Source organism: Camelus bactrianus, chromosome 5 (assembly GCF_048773025.1).
Source record: "Camelus bactrianus isolate YW-2024 breed Bactrian camel chromosome 5, ASM4877302v1, whole genome shotgun sequence".
In the NCBI taxonomy this organism is placed as follows: Eukaryota; Metazoa; Chordata; class Mammalia; order Artiodactyla; family Camelidae; genus Camelus; species Camelus bactrianus.
This window is the reverse complement of record NC_133543.1, coordinates 105,299,858-105,327,009: the sequence shown is the minus strand read 5'-3', so window position 1 is coordinate 105,327,009 and position 27,152 is coordinate 105,299,858. Positions and strand designations below refer to the sequence as shown.

The 27,152-nt window shown below is 57.9% G+C and overlaps 2 protein-coding genes across 5 annotated transcripts; one reads left to right on the top strand and one right to left on the bottom strand.

The window, feature by feature from the left end:
- The first annotated feature begins 1,140 nt into the window (after positions 1-1,140).
- Positions 1,141-11,643, top strand: PDCD1 (programmed cell death 1). Of its 4 annotated transcripts, none has more exons than XM_010948090.3 (5): positions 1,141-1,294; positions 8,012-8,371; positions 8,785-8,949; positions 9,770-9,807; positions 10,064-11,643. In XM_010948090.3, exons 1-5 carry the CDS (start codon positions 1,219-1,221, stop codon positions 10,292-10,294), a joined length of 870 nt encoding a protein of 289 aa, XP_010946392.1. In that variant the 5' UTR covers positions 1,141-1,218; the 3' UTR covers positions 10,295-11,643. The 4 variants fall into 4 exon arrangements, with proteins under 4 accessions (XP_010946392.1, XP_010946391.1, XP_045367438.1 ...); XM_010948089.3 differs by having other exon boundaries at positions 10,061-11,643; XM_045511482.2 differs by lacking the exon at positions 1,141-1,294 and having other exon boundaries at positions 5,170-8,371.
- A 10,649-nt stretch (positions 11,644-22,292) lies between these two features.
- NEU4 (neuraminidase 4) lies at positions 22,293-24,861 on the bottom strand. Its single transcript, XM_010948091.3, has 3 exons — positions 24,547-24,861; positions 24,206-24,461; positions 22,293-23,278 (listed from the first exon to the last, which is right to left on the bottom strand). Exons 1-3 carry the CDS (start codon positions 24,745-24,747, stop codon positions 22,293-22,295), a joined length of 1,443 nt encoding a protein of 480 aa, XP_010946393.2. The 5' UTR covers positions 24,748-24,861.
- Between the last annotated feature and the right edge of the window lie 2,291 nt (positions 24,862-27,152).

Genomic DNA, 27,152 nt, shown 5'->3' with positions numbered 1-27,152 from the left:
AAGGCTCTGGGAGTGGCCCTCCGCTCAGAGCCGGAGCCTCCTCCGCCGATGCCTTGCCTGCAGACATCATCTTTGATGCTCTTTTTCCACCGTTTCAGGTTTCTTTAATGTTTTCCCTTCACTGCGAACGCTGAGTGTCTCTCGGAGCTGGGGCTGCAGTGCCAGCTGTCAGGCGGTTTCTGTCTCTGTCATGTTAGCTGGTGAGACTTACGCATCGCACCGCTAATATCAGCAGTTTCATCACTCCTGTTTTCCATTCATCATAACACGACGCTCACAACGAAATGCGGCGAATAACCCCATCACTCCACCAGTGTCCAGGGCTGTGCAGCCAGGCTAGGGCCCCCTGGAGACCCCAGGACCTCCCCCAGCCCGAGGGGACCAGGCAGGGGGATTTGTGAGAGAGCCAAGCCTGGAGGGACAGGTGTGCATTACAGGTTAAGCCCCAGCACTGGAGGTGGTCGGGGAACTGCTGACAGTGGAAAATCCGGAAACGTGGCTGCCCCTGACCTGGGGCCTCCTGAAAGCTGGCCCCGGAAGCCCCCAGAGGCTTCCTGAAGGGAGGGGGTGCTGGCCACCAACGTCCATCAGCAGGGGGCCAGCAGGGCCAGGGCAAACGAAGGCCACCTACGGGGAGGAGCCCAGCACCCCAGGCAGGACCAGAGGGGCAGGGTCTCTGGTGGGCCTTGGGGCTTAGGCAGACCCTTGCTGCCCCACTGTGGGTGGCGGTGCTGACCACTGCCCACTGCCAGCCCCCCAGCAGTGGCCAAGTGCAGTGGTCCAGACACTGTGGCCCCAGGACCTGAGCCCTGAGAGGATGGGGGATGGCTGGGGAAGGGAGAAGACCCTGCACCCTGTCCCAGCCAAATCCCAGCCTCAGGGAGAGGCAACAACAAATAAAGAGATAAGAATTGCCTGAGATGGTGGGACAGCCAAGCCCACCTCCTCCCCCATCTGCCTCATCTGTTTCTCTCTCAGTTCTGTCCCACCCTCCCTCCTCTTCTCCCTCAGTCTGTCTCCCATACCGAGTATTTCCACCTCCCCCTCCCCACCCCTTGCGCACTCTCTCCACCCACCGGCTCCCGCCCACGTGGTGGGAGGGGGGGCTTGGGGCGTGGCCCTCCAACCTGACCCGGGACAGCTTCCTTTCCGCTCGCACTTCTTCGGAGCAGAGGAGGCGGCGGCGAGCGGCATGCCGGGCGGGCTGGCGCTCCGGGCATGGGGACCCCACAGGCACTGTGGCCACTCGTCTGGGCGGTGCTGCAGCTGGGCTGGCGGCCAGGATGGCTCCTAGGTACGTGGTCAGGGCTGAGGAGAAAGCTCCCATTCTCCATCCCCCGGCGGGTGGGACCAGGCCCCCGAGGCCCAGCACTGCCCCTGGCAGGGCACTGTGTGGCTTTGGGCAGGTGAAGTGCCCTCTCTGGACTCTGGCTCCTCACCTGGCACTTCACCTGGTGCTGAGTCCCTTGCTCACTCAGGAGTAGGCAGGGGCGTCCTGGCTCCTCCTGGGAGTCCCAACGGCCAGAAGCTCGTGTCCTCTCTGAGGACAACAGGGCCAGGCTGACCAGAGCCCCAGACTTCATCCCCTCTTGTGTCTTCCTGGGGATGGAACCAGCCACACAAGGGACTGCCTGGCTCCATGAGGGCACAGGCTGGATGGCCCGGAGATGTTTCTCTAATTCTGTCAAAAGTGTAACAGTTCCAGTGAAGAGGGTTCACCATCCCCCACCCCGAGACCTGGAGAGGCCCCAGTTGGGGTTCTGGATGAGATTCCCTGGCTTACAGTGCCAGGGCACGGCTGCGGGCGTCCACAGCGGGTTCTGGTACAGGGTCCTGGCCCCAGGCCCCCAGAAGGCAGTCCACTGGGCAGGCCCTGCAGGCCCTTGGTCAAAGTCTGGTGGTCAGCAGCGGTGCTCCCCCTGGCTGCCCTCACCCTTGGCCGCTCCCACTGCACTGCACGGCTGGTAACACTGGGGAAGGTGGGTCCCCAGCCAGACCGAGGGCCTTGCCTCTGACTCTCACTGAGCTCAGGGGTGTGAGGGCCCCTAGTAGGCCCAAGACGAGGTAGGGGCACCCTGACCCCCACAGGGCTGCCCTCCCTGGAGTCCTGGTGCCCACGATCTCTGCCTGTCCTGGGGCCTAGTCAGCGGGGTAGGAGCACCCCAGCCACCCCGCTTTGCCTCCTCACGTGGTCTCACTCTCAGGAAGGCCTGTGGGCCACTCAGGTTGGATGAGGAAACTCAGGGCTGGGGTCAGTGGTCCAAGGTTCCGTGGCCCAAAGGTGCCCCATGGCAAGCCTTGGGGAGCCCAGGCAGGGCCCAGGGTGTGGAGATGAGGAGACGGGGTGCATGTCACCCCAGGAGGAGGAACCAAAGCACAGGGGGTGTGACTCACCCTCGGCTGCCACTCCCCCAAGACCCCCACCCAGAGAAGGGAAGATGAGAACGGGGCCCCGCAATGTGCTTTTTGGTTCCAGACGCACCAGCTCACATCTAGGGCAAGATTTTCAGCTCAGCCTCCTGCCTCAGTCTCCCCACCTGTAACATGGGCACCGGCGGCAGCCCCACCTGCACAGAGCTCTCCCCGCTGCCGAGTCTCTTGCCCAGACTCGGGCCCTCCCGGCTGCAGGGACTTTGATTCCATTCCCTTCCTAATTTATTCACTGTGTTTATTATTTCGGTCATTCCACGGACACTGGCCCCTCCTATGTATGTGAGGTTTTTGTGAGTTAGCCCAAACCCAGCAGTGAGCCAACCCCTGTCCGGGTAAAGGAGGCTGTGAAAGGGGCGGCCCTGAGCCCACTCGGAGTCGATGCCATTGTGAGCTCTGTGGCCTCTGGCGGGTCCCTTAACCTCTCTGCGCAGTGGTTTCCCCACCTGCAGTCTGGGGACAGTAGTGCCTTATGGGGTCATGAGCATTCCATCAGATCACTTATAAGAACTGTCCAGCATAGCCCAGGACACATTTCTTGAAGTCAGACTTGTCTTGTTTATTTTCTTCACCTTACAATCTTGAAAAATACTGGAAACATATAGAAAAGTTACAAAACCCCAGCAGTGAACACCATTCATGCAGAGTGGCACACTGGCTTTCTGCGTTAGTTTTCCGGGGCTGCCTCAGCAAATCCCACACTTCAGGCGGCTTAGCCCCCGGAAGTGTGCTGTCTCAAGGCCTGGAGGCTGGAAGTTGGACCTCGGGGTCACAGGGTCCCGCTGTCCCAGTCCCCTCCCAGCTCCAGGTGGCTGTGGTGACGCCCCATGCTCCTCGGTGTGGACCCCTCACCCATCCCCATCCATCCTCACGCAGTGTCCTCCCCGCAGGTGGGCCCGTCCACTTGTCCCTCTTACAGGACAGTCATGAAGGAGCCAGAGACTCCTTACCTCATCTCAACTAACCACACCTGCAGAGACCCTGTTTCCAAGTAGGTCTCATTCTGGGGTGCTGCTGAACGTGTGGAACGTGCAGCCACAGCCCTCCCTCTCTGGTCCCTTGAGCGTCACTCACAGATGGCTCTCCCAACACCCGGACGGTGGCTTTCACACAGTCCCAGAGATCAGATGCCCCTGCGTCCCAAGCCAGCCCGCAGGCTGGGCTGTCCTTCCCTGACTGGAGCCAAGTCGAGGCCCCCCTGCCTCATTCAGACGTCACTGTCCTCAACTGCAGCAGACCCACCTCTGTCTTTGCTGGCCCCGGCCTTCCTTTTTATTTTTAAATCAAATCCCAGTTTTACTTTAGATATGGAAAGGCTTGGCATTAGGATTTTTTGAGGTAAAATTGACATATTAGGTTCAGATATAGGGTGTAATGAGTTGATATCTGTATATGTTCCAAAATGATCACTGTAATAAGTCCACTAATACCATCACCGTACACAGTCACAAAACTTCCTTGTGATGAGAGCCTTCAAGATCCCCTCTCCTAGCTCCTTTCAAATACGCAGCACAGTGTGATGAACCGGGGCCCCTGAGCTGCATGCTCTGTCCCCGAGTATGCATTCATTTACACCTGGAGATTTGTGCCTTTGACCACCTCCACCCATGTCCCCTACCCCCACCTCTGGTAATTGCCAGTCTATTCTCTGCATCCACGAGCTTGGTTTTTGTCTTGTTTTGTTTTGTTTTCAGATTCTACACGTACAAGTGATATCACACAGTATTTGTCTTTCTCTGACATTTCACTTCACATGATGCCCTCCAAGTCCACCCATATTGTTGCAAAAGGCAAAACTTCATTCTATCTTATGGCTGAGTAGCATTCTACTGTGCACATATACCACCTTTCTGCCATCCAGTCGTCTGTTGATAGACACTTAGGTTGCTTCCATGTCTTGGCTACTGTAAATAGTGCTGCTATGAACATGGGGTGCATGTATCTTTTCGAATTTGTGTTTTCATTTTCTTTGGAGTGAAATTGCTGGATTATAGTGTAGCTCTATTTTTAGTTTTTGAGAAACCTCCATACCGTTTTCCACAGTGGCTGCACCAATTGACATTCCCCAAAACAGTGCCCAGCGGTTCCCTTTTCTCCAGATCCCCACCAACGCTTGTTATTTGTGGTCCTTAGGAGGACAGCCATTCTGACCAATGGTTTTCATTTGTGTTTCCCTGCTGATTAGCGATGGTGAACATCTTTCCATGTTCCTTTTGGCCGTCGGTGTCTTCTTTGGAAAGTGTCTCTCCAGTTCCTCTGCCCATTTTGTAATCAGATTGTTTGGGGGTTTTGCTATTAATCTGTAAGAATTTTCTATTATCTTTGGATATGAACCCCTTATCATATATATGATTCGCAAACATTTTCTCCCATTTACTAGGCTGCCCTTTCATCTTCTGATGGTGTCCTTGGAAGAGCAGAAGCTGTTTAGTTAGATGTGGTCCCACGTGTCTGCATTTGCTTTTGTTGCCGGCCCTGGCATCCGCAAAGGATCCAGGTCAGGTGTTCAGGCACCTGCCATCTGGTGTGTCTGGCATTTGTTCATGGGAGGTCACAGACGTGTTGGTCCTTCTTGGAGCACCCATGGAAGTCTCCCTGACGGGATCGTTCCCTCTAGGTCCCCTGCAAAGGAGAGGAAGTGATCTTTCCCTTTGTGTTGAATAAGAGACCCACAGTAGGGACCGAAGAGCCCGCCGGGAGGTGCTCCCAGCACCCACAGGTGGGTCTTGCCTAAATCAGGTGGTAGGTGGTAGTTGTGAAACGCTGTCTGTGAGGCCACTCTGAGGCCGTGGGAGCCAGGCTGGCGCTGCCTTTATACTCACAGGGTCTCTCCCTCCTGACCCTGCCGGGGCCCTCAACTCACTCCTCAAACAGAAGCAAGGCCTGGGACCCTCACTGACATTCCACTATGAGGTAAATAGACAACAGTTGAACTTCCAATTACACAAACAACATAAGAAAAGATTCACAGACATTCATACAACAGAGATAAAGCGGGATCCTGGTCCCCAGCCTCGGGAGGAAGCTCTGTTGTCACACCTCTCGGGCCAAGGCTGACAGGTCCCAGGTCTCATCTGATTGTCCCACCTGCTTCCAGGAAGCAGAGAGCCGGCCCAACCGGCACCCTCGCCCCGAGGTCTCTGGGCCTGTGCTCTTCCCCGGCTTCCCCACGGCGTTTCCGGCTCCTGTTCCAGGAAGCCCGTCTTTCTCCATCCCAGGGCTGCTGGGTGCCCTGTGAGGGTGCCCCCTGTGGCTCTGCACCCTGGATGGGCCAGGAGCCCCTGACAGCCAGGCACCCTGTGGCTTCCCAGAGAAGGATGCTGTCTGGTCAGTTTGATCCCCAGCGACCGCAAGGTGAGAGGCTGCCCTCTCATGCTGCCCCACAGACATTATCCTTGACGTGTGTCTGTGTCTCAGGCTGGCCCCACATGTGCCGAGTCTAGCCCCTGCCCCTGACCACCCTGCGAGGACCGGATTGGAGCAGGGGACGGGCATCCAGATGGAGGTGGGACTGTGCTGGGAGGAGGAGTCTCAGGAGGGGTCTGGGCAGGGAGGCCATGGGGTCCAGAGGGAGCAGAGCTTCAGGGCCACTGGGAGGGACCTGGAGTCACCAGGGCCCGAGCAGGAACAGAGGGTGGCCGTGTGGAAACCCAGGCAGAGGGCCGGGTCAGGGATGCAGGTAGCCCAGGGTCCCTGCTGGTCAAGTTCAAATTCTGTGAGAGGCACTTCACCAAAAGAGCAAATGAACAAGTGGCTCAAAAGGTCACAAATTTAGGTTGGGGGTGGGGGGCTGATGAGTCCTGAACTGAAGACGAGCAGGGCCCCTCCAAGCAAGGCAAGGACGGGGCTCCAGGGTCTGTCAGCAATTGTCCACTCGGGGGCTGCATCTCATGGCCCCCCAGGGAGCTTCTAGGGTCAAGGAGGGCTCATATGACGCCTTGGCAGGCTGGACCCGGGTGGTGGCATGGACGTGGAGGGGTGGGGCGGCGCCACCCAGACGGGGGGACTCCTGGGATATTTGCGAGGTGCCCTGGGTCTCTTGTCCCAGACGCGGGCACACGCCGGCCAAGGGGCCACGTGCAGAGCCGGGCCAGGCCAGGGAGAAGCAGCACTCTCTGGTCTGGCGCACCAGTGCCGACGCACAACTTCTGCAAAATCTGTGTCCAACTTGTACTGTTACACACATCCCACTTTCTCTAAACACAAGTGTGTGCCTCTTGAATAACGTATGAAGGTGCGTGTTGGCACTGCCGACGGGAACCCCAGGATGGCGTGCCATCTGTGTGGTTTGCACCCACCATCACAAATAAGAAAAGGGCCCCGCCAGTTTGTGTCACCCCAGGAAAGTGGAGGGGTGAGCAGATGCAGGCTCCACCAGGCAGGAGGCCTTGCTGAGGCCGGAGGACCCCTCCTGCACCGGCCACCCTCCAGGCCTCCTTGGCCTCCCAGATGCACCTGCCCCTCCCCGCCAATGGGACAGGCCCTCCGCAGAGATGTGAACCACCACTCGCCCTGCACAGAGAGGCCCACTCCCTAGGGGCCACAGAACCCCCAGCCTGGGGGACCAGACAGCGGGCTGGGTGAGGGCCCACAGGCCCCAGGCTCAGGCCACACAGCAGGGGTCTGAGAGGAGCTGGCTGCAGATACGGTGTGGGGTCCAGACAGGTCAGCCTCAAGCCTGTTGCTTCCTCTGTCTGAGCCTCAGTTTCCCATTGTGCAAGTCCGGGACCATGGCACAAGCTCCCAGCATGAGCTGGCCGCAGGGGTAGAACCCACGAGGGTGTGTCTGGCCACACGTGGGGTCCCGGTGCCTGCGTGGCCCTCAGCTGGACTTGACTGCATGTGGGGTGCCTCTGAGGGCATGCACACTCATGCATGAGTATGGCTGTATGCAAGTGTGTAAGTATGCCCGTCCTGTTCAGCCTCATTTGCGGGCCTGCGGGCAGAACCAGGCTTGACCGGGCCTCCATTCCTGTCCACATCAGGGGCGAAGGCCCTGCTGGCCTCTGAGCTCCAGTCAACAGATTCTGGGCAGAAGACTGGGTGGGACTTACGCTGCCCAATCATCAGTGCCCAGAGAGGCCTCAGCTCGGAGCTTGTCCTGAGATGGAGACTGCCTGGGGCTGGGCTCTCCAAGGATGCCCCCACCAGCCCAGCCCAGCCACCTGGGTACCCTCCCATCTACCAGCCCAGCGCCAGCAGGACCAAGGATGTTGGGGCTGGGAGTGCTGGGGTTAGGCCTGCAGGAGCTGGCCACTGGGATTCAAGGAGGGAAGCGTGAAGGCCCCTACAACCATTGCTAGTGAGAAACCAGGGGCTGGGGGATGGGAGCCAGGTGCAGCCCCAGCTCTGGGTCTCGGGTGCAGTCAAAGGACAAAGTCCACTGTGGAGTTGCTGGGTGAGAGGTGAGCACCCCAGCTGGGAGGCATGCAAGGAGGAGGGGCAGGCTCCCTGGCAGAGGCACTGCAGAACCTTCCTCTCAGACAGGGCTGCAGGCTGCAGGGATGTGGGAGGAGAGGGGAGGGGGGAGCTGCCCCCACACCCCCTCCTCACCGCCCACTGCTGCGCTCTCTCCCCTCAGACTCCCCCAGCAGACCCTGGAGCCCCCTCACCTTCTCCCCAGCCCGGCTCACCGTGCCCGAGGGGGCAAACGCCACCTTCACCTGCAGCTTTTCCAGCAAACCTGAGCACTTCCTCCTCAACTGGTATCGCATGAGCCCCAGCAACCAGACGGACAAGCTGGCCGCCTTCCCCGAGGACCGCAGCCAGCCTGCCCGGGACAGACGCTTCCGCGTCACGCCACTGCCCAACGGGCGAGACTTCCACATGAGTGTGATCGCTGCCCAGCGCAACGACAGCGGTGTCTACTTCTGCGGGGCCATCTACCTGCCCCCCAAGACGCAGATCAACGAGAGCCACCCAGCAGAGCTCACAGTGACAGGTGCGGGCATGGAGACCCCAAGGCAGGGGTGGCCCCCCAGGGCAGGGGTGGGTCCCTCAGGGCTGGGGTGAGTCTCCAAGGGCTGAGGTGGGATTCCCTCAGGGCAGGGGTGATCCTAGGGCAGGAGTGAGTCCATGAGGGCAGGTGTTAGCAGGGAAGGGTCCGGGCAGGTGGCAGGAGCAGCCTTGACTATGGGGCATAGTGGGCAGGGGTGGCCATTCGAGGGCGCTCTGTCACAACCAGGACCATGGTGACTCGTGGTCCCGGCCTTCTGCAATGGGAAGCACCCCCAGACGCACTTGTCCTTGAGGGAGGGGCAGGCCTGAGCCAGCCTGGTCAGTGCAGGTTAGGAGCTGGAGACAGCAGGGCCCAGGGTCCCCAACTAAGTCCTTGTCCTTTTACCACCCTCCCAGAGAGAGTCCTGGAGCTGAGTCCCACAGAGCGCCCCAGCTCCCCACCCAGGACTGAAGGCCAGTTACAGGGCCTGGTCATTGGCATCACAAGTGTCCTGCTGGGGGTCCTGCTGCTGCTGCTGCTGATCTGGGTCCTGGCTGCCGTCTTCCTCGGGGCCACTCGAGGTAGTGCCCACCAGCCCCCAACACTGCCCCACCAGGCTCCCTCCTTCACCCTCCTCCCCATTCCAGCTGGCTCTCCCCCTCCACAGGGAGGGGCTGGGCTGGGCCTCAGTCCGGGTCCCCTCAGAGACCTCACCGTGCCCCTCACCTGTGCCTGCTCTCAAGGAGGAGTCAGAGGGGAGGGGAGTTGGGAAGGCAGACTCCCAAGGCTGAGTAACCTCAGGCTGCACCTCAGGCTGCTGGACACGGAAGGCTCTTCTAACCGCTGGGCGCCTGAGGTGACAGCCACAGCCTGACCACCTGGGGACGGCTGCGGACACGCCGCCCCAAAGCACACAGGCACCCTGACCGCCAGCGCCCCCAGCGCCGGTCGCTGGTCCTCTTCGCGGTTGTTCTGCCGGCCTGAGAGGATGGAGGGGTGGGGCCGCGCTGACCGCAGGCGGGTCTTAACCTGCTGCAGCCAGGCCGCCCTGGGAGGTCTTCTCTCCGGTAAATGACGCACTCCTCCCGCAATTTTTGAGAACGTGCTGTGCGCCCCTGGGTGCTGGTCCCAGCCATACCCCCGCAGTTCTCATTGCACCAACCGGGCGGTGGGTGGGTGTGGTGCCCGCGGGCTCGGCCCCGGGAGCACTGCAAGCCAGGTGGACCCACGCAGCCGAGGGCCCAGACCACGCAGGTCCCAGCCGGACCTTCGGGGCGGACAGGGAGGGCGGAAGGCGAGGTACGCTTCCCTGGGCTGAAGGTCGGGGGCAGGGACCCCAGAGGCCCCACCCCTAAGACTGCGGGGCCTCCTAGGCTCCCTGACTCGTGTGCTTCTCTGCAGGGGCCTGCACCCGCAGGAGCGAAGACAGCGAGCCTCGGGTGAGTGTCGTTCCCTTTGCCGCGAGGTTGCCCCGCCGCACCTCGCTGGAGAGGGGGGCCACTCTGCCGGGTGGGCGGGGCGACAATGCCGGGTTGAGTGGCCCCAGAGTAGCCACGCCCCCACCGGCGGTGGCACCTTTTGAGGCGGGGTGGCTGGCCCTGCCCCGCTATGCGTGTGCGTGTGTGTGTGCGAGCGCGCGCGCGCGTGTTGGCCGCTCGGAGACCGGTGACCCCTCCTTCCCCTCTCCCCAAGAAGGAGGGCTCCACTGCCGCCCCGGTGTTCACCGTGGACTACGGGGAGCTGGACTTCCAGTGGCGAGAGAAGACCCCGGAGCCCTCTGCCCCCTGTGTACCTGAACAGACCGAGTACGCCACCATCGTCTTCCCGGGCAGGCCAGGCTCCCCAGGTCGCAGGGCATCAGCCGACAGCCTGCAGGGGCCCCGGTCTCTGAGGACAGAGGACGGACACTGCTCTTGGCCCCTCTGACCGGCTTCCTCCGCTGACCTGAGTCCTTTAGACCTTCCGCCAAGAGCCGGGGATCAGCGCCTTCCCTGGAGGAAGGTGCAGTGGAGGGAGGAGCAGTTCGGGCGGCTCAGGGGCTGAGCTCTGTCCCAGGGTGACCAGCCCCTGCACCTGCCAGCCCCGCCTAGCTCTCATTTTAATGCTTGCAGTGACCTGGGGGCAGGAGGTGTCACTGTCCCTATGGGCAAGGGGAGAGCCTCACCCAGGACTCCAGGCCCAGGCTGGGGCTGAGCTGGCTGAACCCCTCCCCTACACATGGCCTCCCTCTGGGCGTGGGGGCAGGTGGGTGGGGGTCAGGCTTCAAGAGTCACCAGGCGCCCACTGCCTCCCAGGGGCGCCTGATGCCTGGACTTGGGGCTCCAGGTCCTGGTTGGAGACTCTGCCTTGGAGCAGGCCAGAGGACTCCGCACACACCTCGAGGGGCACACAGGGAAATGCACCAGGTTGGGGCCTGGTGCTCCCGTAGGCCTGGAGGAAAGCTGATGGGGCCCGGATCTGCCTGCTTCCCCTCCACCCTCCACGTGCCCAGGTCTGTCAGGCAGTGAGGGAGTGGCAGAGCTGGAGTCACCCCACCAAGGCCGTCCTGGGGGCCCTGGCGTCACCCTATTTACCCGCACTTCTGGGCATCCATCCATGGTGCTACTTAAAGGGTCCTCGAGTGGGCTCCTTCTGGGGTGCTGGGGAGGATGCAGGAGTCCCCTCCATAAGACACCCTCCAGCCAAGCCCACCACTCCCCGTGGCCTTTACGCCACACATCATCCAGCACAGCATGACTGGGGTCAGCTGGCTGTGGGGGACCTGGGGGCACGTGCCCCACTGAGGGGTCCACCCACACTTCCCTGTTCTGTTCTGTTGGAATTAAAGAATGAGAAAGCTCTAAGAAAGGTCCTGGGTCCTGCTCACGTGGCTGTGGAGAGAGCGGGAAGGGAAGCCTGGCTCAGGCTGGGCAGGGATGCGGCCTCTCTTGCCTGGAAAGCCCAAGAGGTTCTGTGGGACAAGTGCTGAAGCAACAAGAGCCTCGAGTCCGGGAGCAGCTGTAAAACTACCACCAGGAGTAAACGGCCTCACACGTGCAAACGATGACCAGCCAGAAGAAAAGGTGGTAGGGAACATTCCGTCCACGACAGCGACAGAAGAGATAATGTGCCCGAGGTGTAAATTTAATGAGAAAACTGCAAACCCGCGGGACGAGAGCTCGCTCACCCCGGGGGCCTGGTGCTCTCGGTGAGGGTGACCTGACACCACCCAGACGCCAACTTTTTCTAATTTACAAATTTAACACTATCCCAATAAAAACCCACGTTTCTGCAAATGCAGAGTTCATAGGGAAACATAAACAGGCAAGTAACAGCCAAGAAAACCTGGAAAAGAAAGTGAAAGACATACAGCTTTGTGAGAGCTAAACCTCGTGGTAGTCGCCACAGCGGCACTAGCACGTGGAAAGACAGGAATGGAGCTACAGTGGGGAGACAGACAAGTGGTGTGGGGACCACACAGCCATTTGGAAAGCATTAGGGTGGGCTCAAACCTCCTGCCTCATGCTTGTGTAAATCCAACCCAACAAGACATGAGGAGGGGCAGGGACGCCTTCCCAACACAGGCTGGAACAAGGTACCATTAAAGAGGAAACGGGGACGTTCAACTGTGTGACCTGGGGAAAACCCTGTAGCATGGCAAAAAAAAGTCATCACACGCAAGGGGGAAAGTATTTGCAACATCGCGCAAGAGGCTATTACTCCAGTTACAGAAAGATCTTCTATAAACAGGGAAAGAGCAGGGTCAAAGGCACAAGGGGGAAGTGAGCAGGATAAGACAGACAGTTCACGCACACACCGCACACATGTTATACGTACACACACACATGCACATGTGCCTTACACAGGGGAAGGGAGTTCAGTTTTACTCAAGGAAAATGCAGATCACAACCACACCTGTCGACTGACAAACTCTGAGTTTGGCAACACTCTTGGCAAGTTCCCTGGGAAGCGGGCCCCTCCAGCCGTCGCAGGTGGAAACCCCAAAAGGGTGGAGAACAGGGTGCTGTTGGGTGGTTAGCGTAGGACTCACATCCACATGTGCAACACCCACGGCCGGGGGAGTAGGGAACTTGTGGGGTTCACTGCACTTCACCTGCTCTGGCCAAAGGCTGAGGAGGCCCCAGGATGGTGGGATCAAGGGTCCCAGCTGGAACTCTGGGGGAACTGGCACCCAGGACAGACACCCAGGGTGGGTGCAGAAGGGCCAGAGACACTCACTGCCTCAAAGCAAGGAACAGGTTGGAGTCCCATCAAAAGTCAAGGGAGCAACCTGAGCATCAAAAATACCAAAATGAAAATTACAAAGCTAATTGATTCACACATAGTGAGTCTAAAAGAGTGTGAGTTCATACTGATACTGGAAAAAAGTGTTAAAAGCCGAGAGAACGGGCAGCAGGGAGGGGAGGAAGTGGCCGCGGGCGGGCGCCTGGCAGTGCGGCCTCGCTGGCAGCGGCTCAGATAAGAAGTGAGAGCGAGAGCCACACTCAGCACTTCGCATCCGCCTTCCCGGAACACGGCCCCGCCGCCTGCCTCACTCACTTTTTCCGTTCCCCTTCTCTGCCCCAGCCGTGCGTGTCACCGGCCCTGGCTGGGCGTCTCGCCCACGCCCACTCCAGCCCGGTCGTCCCTGAGCCGCCCCATCTGTGCACCCCACAGAGCTGTGGCTGGCGGGGTAGGGGGGGTGCCGGGTGTCAGGGTTCCCATCCCCCAGCCCAAGCCCCACCCTGGCAGCCCCTCTGCCCAGCAGCACCTGTGCCGGTCTGCAGTGCTAGGGGGTGGGGGTGGCTGGAAACCTTAGCACAGGAGCCCAGGGTCCCACAGGGCCTGTGGGAGGGGGTGGGGCTGCGGCCAAGGTCTCCGGGCAAGAGAAGGGCACAGACCTCAAAGGAAACCTGTCCCTGGGCCAGGGAAGTGGGGCTGGTGAGAGAGCCCTGGGTGGGGGCTGGCATAGGGCTGGGGAGGGGGAAGGGCTGCTGTGGGAGCGCTGAGCTCTCAGCACGGCTGGTCGGTGGTCTGCTGTGGAGAGACGACCCTTTGCATCTGGGTGTCCCTTTGCCTCCTGAGTGTTTGGAGACTTTAGGATGTGAGGACTCTCCTGGGGTGATCAAGGCAGTGCAAGGGGGACCCTTGCTGGAGGCCTGGTGCCCCAGCCATTCAGGCTGCCCCACTGCTAAAGGGACCTGTGTTTGTGTCTCCTGAAGCCACTGACTTGGGTGGGCAGGGGATGTGAGGATCCCCACCACCCTCGCCTCTTGCAGTTCAGGGTGCCCTGGTCTCACCGCAGGTCAGGGGCACCTCCGAATGGAAAGACATGTCACCTCCCCACAGCCCTGCCCCCCAGGCCCCCCGTATGTGAGTGTCACAAGATGCTCCGGGTGCCGGGCCCTCGACTGGGAAGAGGCTGTGGGTGGAGGCGCCCACAGGTCCAGACAAGTGGCCCCCACTGAGGCCCGCCCTGAGGGTCACCCACCCCTGGTGGCCTGTCCAGTAGGCACAGAGCCCAGCCAGGGGTCCCGGCCGGGCCACAGCTCCCCTGGACTCAGCTCCTTCTGGTCCTTCAGGCAAAATGGGGCTGCCTGGGGGCGTGGTCCGGGGGAGCTCGGGGCCTGCCTCAGCACAGTGTGCCACCATCCCACCAACCCACAGGGGCAGAAGCTGTGACTGTTTTTTGTTTTTATCTCAGTCTGAATTCCAAAAATAAGTTATCAAATACTATTATTCAGCCATTGAAGACATTAATAAATTTTTAAAATTCTGTATACTCACGTTCACAACAGCGCCATTAGCTGTAGCTAATAAGTGGCCACATGGTGGAAGCAACCCAAGTGTCCATCAGCTGACAAATGACACACAGTTGTGGTTTGTCCACACACTGGAGTATTATTCCACCGGAAAAAGAAAGGGAGTTCTGACACCTGTTACTCCATGGATGAGCCTTGGGAGCATTACGTTCAGTGAAATGAGCCAGACACAAAAGCATGGACACCGATGATTCCACTTACATGTGGCGTCAAAGTCCTAAGGACAGAAAGTAGAACGGAGGGAGCCTCCGGCCAGGGACAAGGGGTTGGGGGTCGGAGTTCAATGGAGACAGACTCCATTTGGGAAGATGAAGACGTTTGGTGCTGGGAGGTCAGCCCTTGAACCACAGAGACCGATCGAGGCACCTGTTTCACCTTGGGAGGCTGTCCCCGGACCAGGGACAGCAGAGGGGTGGCCCATGTGTGGGCCTGCACCCCTCACTGACATACACCAGGGCAGGCAGGCCTGGGGAACAGTGCCTGCCCTGGTCAGGGTTCTCCACTGAAACAGAACCAACAGGATGCACATTATAGAGAGAAATTTATTATGAGGAATTAGCTCACAGAACTGTGGCAAGTTGGAGGCTGGAGACCCAGGGGCGACCGGACACTGCAGCTTGTCCAAAGTCTGAGGCCTCAGGAGTCCGAGTCCCTCTTCCTCAGGAACCTCCGACCATGGATGAGGCCCCCGCATTACGGAGGGTCTGCTGATTTAAATGTCAGTCTAATCAAAAACACCTTCACGGAAACATCTAGACTGACGACCAAATCCTGGGGTACGGTGGCCCAGCCAAGCTGGCATGTGAAAGTAAGCCCCGCAGCACCTGCAGGCCCAGGTGAGCCAGGCGGACTGGCGCAGGGCCTGAGGCCAGAATCAGCGCTGGGCCAGGCCGGGCAGAACCGTCTCCGCAAGGAGCCACCGCGTCCCCTCGCCCACCACCACTGGCTCCCGCTGCGGGGGGTGGGGGGTGGGGGGCGGGGGAAGGCACGTCTCGGGGGGTCCCAGCTCCGCTTTCCTGATCACCACTGAGGCTGGTGACATTTCACAAGTCCGCTGGATGTTCTCAAGATTGTACACATGTTGTCCACTTTCTTCTCTCTCTTTTCTTACGGTTAGAGTTTTCTGACTATTCTTTTTTTAAATTAATTAATAGACATTTTAAAAGCAGTTTTAGGTGTACAGAAAAATTGAGCAGAAAGTGGGCATGCACACACACAGCTCCCCCATTCTAATATCTCCCATTGGTGTGGAACGTTTGTCACAGTCGCTGAACCAGTACTAATCCATTATTATTAGCCAAAGTCCATAGTTTGCATCACGGTTCAGTCCTGGAGTTGCACATCCTACGGGTTTGGACAAATGTAGGTTGGCGCGTGTCCACCATGACAGTGTCTCTCAGAGTAGTTTCACTGCCCTGAAACCCTCTGAGCCACCCCCTCACCCCTCCCTTGTGCCAACCCCTGACAGCGTGGATCTTCATCTCATCCTGCAATTCTGCCCTTTCCAGATCGTCGTGGAGCTGGAATCGTACCATCTGTAGCCTTTTCAGACTGGCTTCTCTCACCTACTAACTTGCACTTAAGGTTTCTCCACGTCTTTTCACAGCTGATGGCTCATTTCTTTCTAGAGTTGAGTAATATTCCACTGTCTGGATGGACCAGATTATTTATCCATCACCTACTGAAGGACGTCTTGGTTACTTCCAGGTTTTGACAATTCTGAATGAGGCTGCTATAAACATCCATGTGTGTGGTTTTTTGTGACATAGTTTTCAACTCCTTTGGGTAAATACTGGGAGCGTGATTGCTGGATTGTATCGTAAGACTGTGTTTTATTTTGTAAGAAATGTTAAACTCTCCCAAAGTGGCTGTAACATCCTGCATTCCCACCAGCAGTGATGGGAATTCCTGTGGCTCCACGTCCTCACCAGCATTCAGTGATGTCAGTGTTCTGGACTTCAGCCATTCCAACAGGTATGGAGTGGTATCTTGTTTTATTTTCATTTCCCTGATGGCATAGGATGTTGAATATGGTTTTGTGTGCTTATTTGCCAAAATGTAAAAATAACTCTTAAAACTTAACAATGAGAAAACAAGTTACCCAATTAAAAAGTACACAAGAGATCTGAACAGACACCTCCCAACAGAAGACATACACATTGTACAGCCACTTTGGAACACACTTGGGCAATTTCTTACAAAGTAAAACCATCAGATATGAGTGTTTTGCAAAGATTTTCTCCCAGTCTGCGGCTACTTTTAACAGTGGTGGATCAAATTTTCTTACTAAGTTTTTCTTTAAGGGATTGTGCTTTTGGGGTTGTGTTACTGTGCGTTTTGAACAAACCTAATGTTCTTCTGCTCTTTGGTGGCTTCTCCTCCTAAGAGGCCTAGGAAGGAGGAGGGGGCCTCTGGGGTCCCAGGGCTTCCCTGCAGTGTCGGTTCCCTACAGGGACACAGGTTGTGTGCTATTTAAATGTTTGACAGAACTCAGTAGGAAAGCCAGGGACACCTGGAGTTTTCCTGGTGTGTAGATTTAAAATCATGGATTCAATCTCTTTACTTGGACTTTTCAGATTTTCTATTTCCTCTTGTGTCAGTTTTCCAATAATTGTCCATTTTATCTAAATTTTCAAGTTTATCGGCACAAAATTGCTCCTGGTGTCCTCCTGAAACCCTCGCATGCCCATGGGACCTCGTGTTTCCTTTCTGTTTTTCATGCTCAGCCTCATCAGGAGGGTTATCAATTTCATTGTTGTTGTTTTTTCCAAACACCAACTTCTGGCCTCCCCACTGCTGCATGGCTTTCCTGTCTCATTAGTTTTTTAGCCTCTAAAAAGGGCTCATCCTCTTCCTTATACTTTCTCTGGACTCGGTTTGCTGCCCTTTCCCTAACTGTGAGATTGACTATTGTCAGCCTTTCTTCGTTCTAGAAAGTGCACTTTAAGGCTATACGTTTCCCTCTAATCCTGCCTTTGGCTTCGTCCCACAAGTTTTGTGTAGTGTTGGTAGAATTAACTTCAAAATCTTTTCTAATTTCCACCATGGTTTCTTCTTTGAATCCAGCATAACTTCGGGTTGTGTTTCTTAATTTGCAAAGCTATGAAGATTTTAAATTTTCTTTCATTTTCAGTTCCAGCTCAATTTCATTGTCATTTTCAATCCTTTGACTCTGTGGAGACTTGACTCAATGGTCCAACACAATGTCAGTCTTTGTATCTGAGCACAGCTGAAAAGACGACATTCGGCAGTTGTTTTGTGCCGCCTTCCAGGTGTGCTAAGTCAGGCTCGTTCGGCGCTCTGGCCGGGTCTCCCGTGTCCTTTACTGGCTTTGCTTTTGTTCGTTTGCTCTTTCAGCTCCTCCAAGACTTGTATCCAAAACCTTCTTCTTTTTCCAGTTTTTTTTTACATTTTTTTGTATTGAGAATAGTCATTTTACAATGTTGTGTCAAATTCCAGTGTAGAGCACAATTTTTCAGTTATAAATGAACATATGTATATTCATTGTCACATATTTTTTTCGCTGTGAGCTACCACAAGATCTTGTGTATATTTCCCTGTGCTGTACAGTATAGTCTTGTTTATCTGTTCTGCATTTTGAAATCCCAGTCTGTCCCTTCCCAACCCCCGCCCCCTGGGCAACCACAAGTTTGTATTCTATGTCTATGAGTCTGTTTCTGTTTTGTATTTATGCTTTGTTTGTTTAGATTCCACATATGAGCAATCTCATATGGTATTTTTCTTTCTCTTTCTGGCTTACTTCACTTAGAAGGACATTCTCCAGGAGCATCCATGTTGCTGCAAATGGTGTTATGTTGTCGGTTTTTACGGCTGAGTAGTACTCCATTGTATAAATATACCACAGCTTCCATATCCAGTCATCTGTCTATGGACATTTAGGCTGTTTCCATGTCTTGGCTATTGTAAATAGTGCTGCTATGAACATTGGGGTGCAGGTGTCATTTTGAAGTAGGTTCCCTTCTGGATATATGCCCCGGAGTGGGATTCCTGGGTCACATGCTAAGTCTATTCCTATTCTTTTGAGGAATCTCCATACTGTTTTCCACAGTGGCTTTCCTTGCTTCCCTCTCCTACTCTTAATGATTTAGATGTCTTCTTTTACAATTTTGTGTTTATTCTTTTTGTAATTCATGTCAGTTAATCTCCTTTCCAGTTATGAGTTTCTCATTTTTGTAGCATCCTGCTTCTTTTCTATTTAGAGTAGACCTGTCAATATTTCTTTTAGCATGGGTTTAGTGTTGCTAAACTGTTTTAAACCTTCTACTATAACTGGGAATCAATTTACCCCAAGAGATCTGTCCATTTTTGTTTCATATTTTGAGGTGTAATATTAGGTACATCCAGATTCTAAACTGTTATAATTTCCTGTTGAATCAAAATTGTTACCATTCTGAAATGTCTCCCTTTAGCAGCAGTGGTGCTTCAGCCATAAGATCTTTGATACAATCCCTGGCCTGACCCCAGCCGTCTTAGGTCTACTTTCACAGTCTATTTTCCCTCTTACTTTCGCCCTATCTTTATCTTTGTGTCTTATATATGTGTACTGTCAGTGGGGTACAGTTGGGTTTGGGGTGAGGTTTGTTGTTTTGTTTTTTGCTAGCTTAACCGTTTTTTCTTTTATTTGGAATATTGGTCAATTTACATTAATGTAATTCTGAAATGTCTGTATTCAAGTCAGCTATCTTAATATTTGCTTTCTATTTGTCTTACCAATTCTAGGTATATTTTCTCTCATTCCTTGCCTTTTTTGAATTGGTCAGTTTCTGTTTTTCTCTTGTCAGTTAGGGTGTGACCTGCAGGATGACAGTAATGTGACCACTTCACTCTGGTGAAAAGGGACATACCTACATGTACGTCTATGCTTATTTTCTCTCATGTGAGACTTGGGAGAGGGGTGGACTGCCATTACCTTTGGGGGCAGGATGGCATGGCTCTGGTTTTCACAGGCAGTGGAAAACATTTAAAAGAATCAATCTGGGAACCACCAAATGGATTGCAAGCTGGTTTCTACCCCAACCTGTGAAATCATCACAAGTCTCTGAGCCTTGATTTCCACATCTGGAAGGTGGTCACAGTACCCACCACCTCACAGGGGCTTTGACTTTATTAAATGGGATGAAACATGTAAAGCCTGTAACACACAGGAAACCTCCTAGAGATGTTTTATCCCTTCCCCTCTGTGCACACACACAGAGCACAGAATTGAAGCTCACAGAGAAAGAGAAGGAAGGAGAGAGAGAAAGAGGGGGCAGAAAGAGCGTCAGGAGGGAGACCCAGAGAGACAGAGACAGAGAAGCAGAGGGCCGTCCCAGCAGGGCCCCGGGGGTCAGAGCCGTCTGGGGATGGAGGCAGCAGAGGACATGTAATTTACATAGTTTCCCTCACCGTGATATTCCGTGGTGTTTGGAGGCAGAGAAGCAGCTCCCGTGGGGTTGGGCTAGGTGCACATGAGGACTGGTGGCGCCAGGACTGGACAGCTGGGCGCTCCCCAGGATACAGCCACACCAAACCAAGGAAGCCAGGGGCAGAGGTCCCAGGAAGGGTGACCCCTGCAGACCAGCAGCTGGATCTAGGGCTGGTGGGGGCGTGTGAGGGGATCACTGGCTCAGCTGCCCCGACACCAGCAAGCACCAGATGCCCTGAGCCCCTCACGGACCAGCCAGAGCAGGTGCAGGTGGCAACGGGCCTTGGGGGTGGGTGAAGAGGGCTTTAGGAAGGCGCCCAAGCTGCCCTGAGCCCAGGGATATCTCCCCACACCCTCCCTCCCTGCCCGAGGCAGGTCACTCCTGGGGAAACCCTAGCCTCGAGCCCTCAGCAGCTTCTGAGACCACAAGGAGTGGGGCCTTGGACCCCCCCCCCGGGGTAGCCACACTGCTGGGATAGGCCGAATTACTCAGGCCCAGCCCTGGACACTTGGGAGACCTGATTCTATGCCCGGCCTGCGTGGGGTGCGCAGTGGAGGGGCCTCGCCCCAGGCCACTGGGGGCAGGGAAGAAGGAGCCCACCCAGGACGCTCCTGCTGCCCCAGCTGGGACACTGGGCTGGGCCTCGAGCCGAGGTCCATCTGACATCAGGCCTGTCCCTCCACCTGCTGTACACTGCCAAGCAGTGACAGCCAGGACCGCCCCAGGCAGGACAGCCAAGCTTTCCCCAAGTGTGTCCCACCCAGTTCAGGAGCCAGAAATCTGACGTCGAGGTGTGCTAGAGCCGTGCTCCCTCCCAAGGCTCCTGGGGAAGGTCCTTCCTGCCTCCTCACTTCGGGGGCCTCCAGGCATCCCCGGGCCTGTGGCCGCTTCCCTCCCATGTTCATGTGGCCTCCCTGACTGCCCTCTTTCACCTCTTATAAGGACACTCCTGTCAGACTTAGAACCAGCCTAATCCAGGATGGTCTCATCTCAATCTTTACCTTAATTCTTACATCTGCAAAGATCTAATTTCCAAGTAAGTCACAATCTGAGGTTCCAGGTGCAGCTGGGGGGACACTAGTCACCCAGTCCAGAACTGAGCAACAGGGCACCGGCCACACGCACCTGTGAGTTCCGTGTCTTCAAAAAGCCCCACCTGCCCATCCTGGCTGCTCTCTGTGGTTTAGACTTGAAAACAGAGAAGCAGACTCAAGCCACTGCCCAAAAGGCCCAGGTAGAAGGGCCGGCCTCACAGGGGCTGAGGCTGCCTTGAAGTGGGGGCCCCTGGGTGGGCGTGCTCAGGGCTGCGAGGAGCCCCAGAACCAGGCTCCCCATCCTGCCACTCCTTGGAGCCCAGTGGTGACCCCCAAAAGGTGGCCACCCCTGCAGGGGTGGCTGAAAGTGAAGGTGAGTCAGGGAGCATCTCCCCACTCCCAGAGGACTGGCGTCCTCAGTTCCTGCTGGCCCCCGCTGCTCAGGGGCTTGTGGCTGCCCCAACCCTCTGGGAGACAGTATCAGATGGTCGTGCTGTCCTGGAATCCAGCCTAAGGAGATGATGGAAACCAGGGTCACCCAGGGACACCTCAGAGGTGCTCATCACACGCCTCATAGCCGGGAAAACTGAGCAGCCCTAGAAGGTCACCCTGCAGGGATCTCGTGAAGAAATTACGTCCTGGTGCGTTGGGCACTGTAAAGAGACCTGGAGAGGGAGAGGTAAACAATGTGCTAAAACAAAGTCAGAGCTTTTTAACAGAGCTTTTTCAAGAAGTCAGGGAAAAAAAAAATGAAAGAGATAATCATCGTTGTGGCGGGGCAAGGGATCTGTAAGGGGTCATTTTTTTCTTTATAGTTTTACACACTTCTCAAATTTCCTACAATGAGCATATTTTATTTTTATAACCTAAAGTGAAGACTTTAAAACAGAGAAGAAGCAAACTGTGCTTCCGTGAGGGCTCAGGGGCTGGTCCTGGGAAGTTACCCAGCCAGGGAGGGCAGCTGGCCCACACACCTGCAACCCCGCAGGAAGTGCATGGACCAGACAGATAGGGCCGCCACACAGGAGATGGGCCTTTCCTGCCCTCCTCCTGCCCCACCACTGGCGGCCCGGCCCTAGGGGGCTTGGCTAAGGGGGGCAGACCCCACAATGAGGTTGGGGGCTAGAGCAGTGGGGACCGCCCCAGGCTCTGACATGGAAAGAACTGAGCAGAGATGCCGCTGGACAGACATCCAGAAGATGTTTATTTCTTGTTCATGTGCCAGAAAGTAGTCAGCAGGGCAAGATTAAAGCGGAAAATGGTACGGACCACCAAGCACCTTGGGCTAACCTAAGGGTCCGGCACCCCAACGCATATACCTCCCAGCACCCCCCACCTGTGTGGGTCACCGGGGTCAGCTGCTCATTCACTGCCCAACCTGCCCCCTACCTCCCTCCCTTCCAGCCTCATGCCTCCTTCTTAAAGGCCAGCCCTGCTTGTTAGAGAGTATTAAACCAGACCTTCTGTACAATCTGACAAGGTCCTTCACAAAGACACTCTCACGACTCTCCACAGAGAAGCCAAGGAGCAAAGGCACCCCAGAGCTCCACCCCAGCCTGGGGTCACACCAATGCCATCCCCCCTCCCCCACCTCCCAGCATCCCCCACCCCTGCTCCCCTCCCCAGCTCAGGCACCCGGGGACCAGGCCTGGCCAGAGGCCCATCAGGAGGGCCAGCAGCGCTGTCGAGGCTTGTCCCCGAGACCAGACAGCTCACGGCCCGCCCGCACATTCTCTAGGACTTCACGCAGGGAGAACAGGCAGAAGGAGATCTCCTCGTAGGAGGCCCTGGCCCCGCTCTCATATAAACAGGCGAAGGTCAGGACCCCCTTGGAAGTGGGCCCAACGCATGCCAGGTCCGAGTAGCCACTGGGGCCCTCATAGATGACCCAGGGCCCCGTCCAGCTGTGGGGATCCAGGGGGGACCTGCTCAGGTGGATGCCCATGTGGAGCCGGGCCCTGTGCCCCACGGGATGGGAGTAGAGCAGCCATGTAGGGCCCTGAGACAAGGCCACAGGGGGCCCAGGGAGCTTCAGGGTCCAGGGCCCCCTGTTCACACTGAGCCCAGAGCCCGGGCCAGGCTCCCAGGGACCATCCCCACATCCCTCTGTCCCACCCAGCCCCCGACTTCCGTGGGTGTCTCCAGCCCCCTCCTCTAGGGGCTCCTGGACCCCGGGGCAGAGGTGTGGAAGGTGGGGGGCATTCCTAGTGCCCATTGACCATCCCTCATCCCTTGGCCCGCTGGAAGGCGGGGCCAGAAAACCCACGATGCTGCCCTGGCAGCCCCAGGCAGTCTCAGTCAGGGTGGTCACCAGCTCCCCAGGCAGGAAGGAGGCGCCCCCATCTACACTGATCGCTTGCACACGGCTGCCCTGGGGGCTCCGGGCGTTGCAATAGAGGACTCCGCTAGCCTGCTCACTGTCCACCATAGCCAGCTGGCACTCGCCTGAGCGCAGGTTGGGCACGAGGCCTCCGCGGTGCCAGGTGCGGCCATGGTCATCACTGTAGAAGGCGAAGGAGTGGGGGCTGGTCCTGCAAATCTTGCCAAAGCACTCTCGCCGATCCACACGGTAGGCGTAGGCCGGCACCAGCAGGCGGCCCGAGTGCAGCTGGATGCCATGGCCTGGGCCAACAGCAAACGTGGCCCAGTCTGCAGAGGGGAGGGGCTGCTGGTTACCCCAGGATGGGGAGCCATGGCTGCATCCAGGCAGCACCGTCCTGGGGGATAGGGGTGGGGGCAGTGCCTTGGATTAGGGGACAGCTCCTGAGGAGGCCACCACCTGCCGAATGCCTCCACCCTCCACTCCCTTCAGCCGCTCTGAGTCCTCCCAGGCTGGACAAGCCTCTCAGGCCATCACCAGGAGCCGGGAGCCCAGGCAGGCTGCTTGGCCAGGTTCTCAGTCCCCAAGTGCAGGTGGATGGCCTCCAATGGTGCCCAGTGTCAGCGCTGCCCTGACAGAGGGGCAGCTGAGGGCAGAAGGGTCTGGGCAGCCCCTCCTGACAATGGGCCAAGTCCCCTGGGGAGGGGGCCACACCACCAGACAGCTCTCTATGTCAGCTGTGTGTCCTGTCCAGGTCTCAGAGCCTGCCCCACTCCTCTGTTTAGCTCCCACCTGCCAGGGTCAGGTGGCCCCAGAGGGCAGCGGGTGGTCAGGCCCCTGGGGAAGGGGTGGCAAGAATAGAGGGAAAGCTGCGGGGCCAAGCCGACCTACCCAGCTGCAGCCCTGGGCTGGGCTCGGGGCGGGGGAGGAGGAGGAGGAGAAAGTGGGAAGAGGGGCCCTACTTGGCATTTAGGACTGGGGGGATCTCAGCGCTCACACAGAGACAAGGTCAGAGAATGAAAGAACTCGTTGAGTGCAGGACTGAGGGGTTCCAAGGACAGGACGAGGACAGCCCCACAAATGGCGTTGGTAGCCCATAGGCTGGGTGCGGGGCAAGGATGGTAGCTGGGAGACCTCCAGCCAGACCCCGTCACCGCCCAGGGTGCAGACGCCCCCGCGGTGCGGAACCCCACCCTCTGCGCGCTTGGACCCTCACCCCTCCTCCCCGTGCAGATCCAGCCCCTGCGCCCACCTACCCTGCTCAGCGCCGCCCACCGCCTCTGCTGTGAGGTCCCGTACACCACCCCAGCTGTGCCCCGCATCTCGGCTCATCACACAGCAGAGGCGAGCAGCGTTCCTGCCCGCAGCGATCTGCGTGGCCTCGGAGGTGCGTCCGCGCACAGCGATGAAGAAGAGAAAGATGGTGGCTGTGCGCGTGTCATGCACAGGGCAGGGGTTCATGGAGCGGTGCTCCTTCAGGGCCGCCGTCCCCAGCACATGCGCGGCGCCCCACTGCAGGCAGAGAGGCCCAGCCTCAGTCTCCCCGTCAGCGCGGCGCAACCCCGCGCTCCCCAAATGGATGCAGCCCAGAGCTCACCCGCACGGAGCCCCCCACCAGCGTGCCGATCCTCTGCACCAGGCGGTGGGCGTGAGCGTCATCAGGGCTGAGCCGCTGCTCTGCGAAGGCCAGCAGGGTGGGCCCGGGGGGCACGGGCAGCAGTGCGGGCACACGGTATGTCAGGCCAGTCCTTTCACGCTGGAAGAGGACGGTCCGCACAGGGATACGCGGGGCCCCCATGCTCTGCAGGTGCAGGCCCCAGGACCCCAGGGTCAGCGAGCCATGCCCGCTCCTTTCTCGTCTGTCCAGATTGGGGAAGGGGCTCTGCAGGAGCAGGCCCCCCTCCCCCTCCAATCCGCCTTCCTGTGCCCACCCCAGCCAGAGACTGTGCTGTCCCCAGATCCCTCACCCCCCGACCAGGGCAGTCCCCACCCCACACCTGCACCCCAAATGTCTGGAATCGACCCCTTCCTCCTCTGAACACCACCCACAGAGAGGGAGTTCATTGTTGGGAGCCCAGGAGCCTGGTCAGAGCCCCTTGACCTTGTCCACCCACGTGCTTGGGACTCCCAGTCATCACAGAGCCTAACCAGTAGAAGCCCGCCAAGTGGACAATCAGGGCCAAGGCTTTGGACGAGGAGGGGCTCAGTGTCCCCAGGTAGGGGCCCCACAACCAGAGGAGCCTTGAAGCACAGAGACAGAGCACACCGAAAAGGACACAGATGGAAAGACGTGCACGAAGCACGGACAACACGGGAGATGCCCAGAAAGGCACATGCCGCGTGCGCAAGCCAAGTCTTCCTGGGGGGAGGCACCCTTCTCAGACCTGTGGGGCAGCAGTGTCAGGGAATTCGGGGGAATAGCCAGGAAACGTAGGGGGTAGCCAGCTGACCCAAGAGGGGGACCCCCGCAGGTCTCTGGCGGAGAAGGGGCCTGAACTCCAGGGCCCAGAGGAATATCTGTGGGAGCAGGGGACCCACCACCCTGCCCCTCGGGCTTCTGAGCAAGGCTAGGGGCATGGGGAAGTCCAGCAGAGCCGCCCCTACCCATAGAGTACCCCCAAATCACTCACACGTGTACCGCAAGGGAGCTAAGAGCAGCACACGCCAGTGGGGCAGTGAGAGGAAACCCCCCAAGGAGGCCAGAGAGTTCACCACCCTCCTGCCCTGCTCCTGCCCCCTCCAGGCAGAAAGGAACCAAGTTTGAGGGCAGGGCAGAGGGGGCTGAGGTTTGAACTTGAAAAGCAGCTGCTTCCACACAGTGAGGAGAGGAAGCAGAGCACCTCGCTGACAGAGACCCCAGGAGCGGTGTTCACGATGGAGAGAAGCCAGGCTGGAGGTGGGTGTGGTGGAGGCCGATGGGCTTCCCAGAGTTGAGAGCTGAGAGCTGAGAGGGGAGGGGCAAAAGGGGAGGCAACAGCCCAGGCCCCACCTGCCCCTGCCCCGGGCCCCCTTGCCCACAGGCCAGGGCTTCTGCAGGGGTGACGGAGCGTGGCCTGGGGCAGCCTTTCTGGGGGCAGCCTCCTTCCCGGGAGCCTGCACCTGAGGGAGGCTCACGGGGGCAGGGCCTCAGATTGGGGTGCATTTGGGGCACACATGGGGGCCGCAGTCCCGACGGACCCCCTACCAGGGGTCTCCTCTGATTTGCACAAAGGCAAGCGTGGACTGGCCCAGCCCCCATGGAGGGGCAAGAGTGAGTATGCTCCCCCACCTCTGAGAGTGGTGGCCCATGTGCTGCGACAGTAATAGGAGGTGTTTGGGCAGCGGAGCCAACGGGCCAGGCGTATGGCAGGAACTAGACCCAGCACTGAGGGGAGGGGGCGGGGAGGACCACAGCAAGGCCAGCGCACATCCAAGGACATGGTCTCAGGATGGAGAGTAGGGTGACTGCAATGAACACACACACACACCCCACCAGGCCTGAGGTCCCCAGAACAGTCACCTCGGTCCAGGACCGCCTGGTCCAGCACATCAGCCCTGCCTGACTGCCCTCAGGGCCCAGCAGAGCCCCTGCCTAACTCCAGGGTGCCCCTGCTTCACCGTGCCTCTGGGGCTTCTGAGAGCAGCTTCCTGTGTCTGGGAATCCCTTGGGCCCCCTCCCCTGCTCTGCATCCAAAGAGCAACTGTGCCCCAGCAGGAAGCAGGTGCAGGTGCCACGTGTCCCTCCAGGCTGAATGGAGACAAGTGGGGCATTCTCTCCACTTGGCTGGCCCCACAAGGCCTGGGACCACTGAGCGCCAGTGCCAGCAGAAGCAGGGGGCTCAGGCCCAGCCCCCCCCAAACCACCGCCACATGACAGAGCAACAGAGATGGAGGCTCCAGAGACCATCTGGTCACTCTGCTCACTGCACAGAGCAGGGTAAGCTGCCAGGTGCTTGGAGCACCTGTGCCCAGCCAGGGCCTTGGGTTTCTCCAGAGCCCCAGAGGTGCAGGGAGGCCCCTCAATCTCAGCAGAGGAGCAGGGCTCCCAGGCAGCTGGCCCTGTCCAGCTTGGCCAATTCAACAAGTTTCAGCGTTAAGTGGAGTCAACACCTGTAAGTCTCCATGCCCGGCCCCCCTCTCCAGGGGCACTGCGTCACAGAAGGGGAAGCTGAGGCCTGGGGAGGAGACGGGACCCCCAAGGCAGCCTGGTCCCTGGCCCTAGAC

Bases quoted from the DNA above. Each gene is read 5' to 3' on its own strand.
- PDCD1 (XM_045511481.2), top strand. From the start codon at position 7,858: ATGCAAGGAGGAGGGGCAGGCTCCCTGGCAGAGGCACTGCAGAACCTT. The intron at 8,950-9,769 runs GTAGTGCCCACC...GCTTCTCTGCAG, and splicing joins CTTCCTCGGGGCCACTCGAG to GGGCCTGCACCCGCAGGAGC. The intron at 9,808-10,060 runs GTGAGTGTCGTT...CCTCTCCCCAAG, and splicing joins GCGAAGACAGCGAGCCTCGG to AAGGAGGGCTCCACTGCCGC.
- NEU4 (XM_010948091.3), bottom strand. From the start codon at position 24,747: ATGGGGGCCCCGCGTATCCCTGTGCGGACCGTCCTCTTCCAGCGTGAA. The intron at 24,462-24,546 runs GTGAGCTCTGGG...CTCTGCCTGCAG, and splicing joins TGGTGGGGGGCTCCGTGCGG to TGGGGCGCCGCGCATGTGCT. The intron at 23,279-24,205 runs GTAGGTGGGCGC...TCCCCTCTGCAG, and splicing joins GGTGGGCGGCGCTGAGCAGG to ACTGGGCCACGTTTGCTGTT.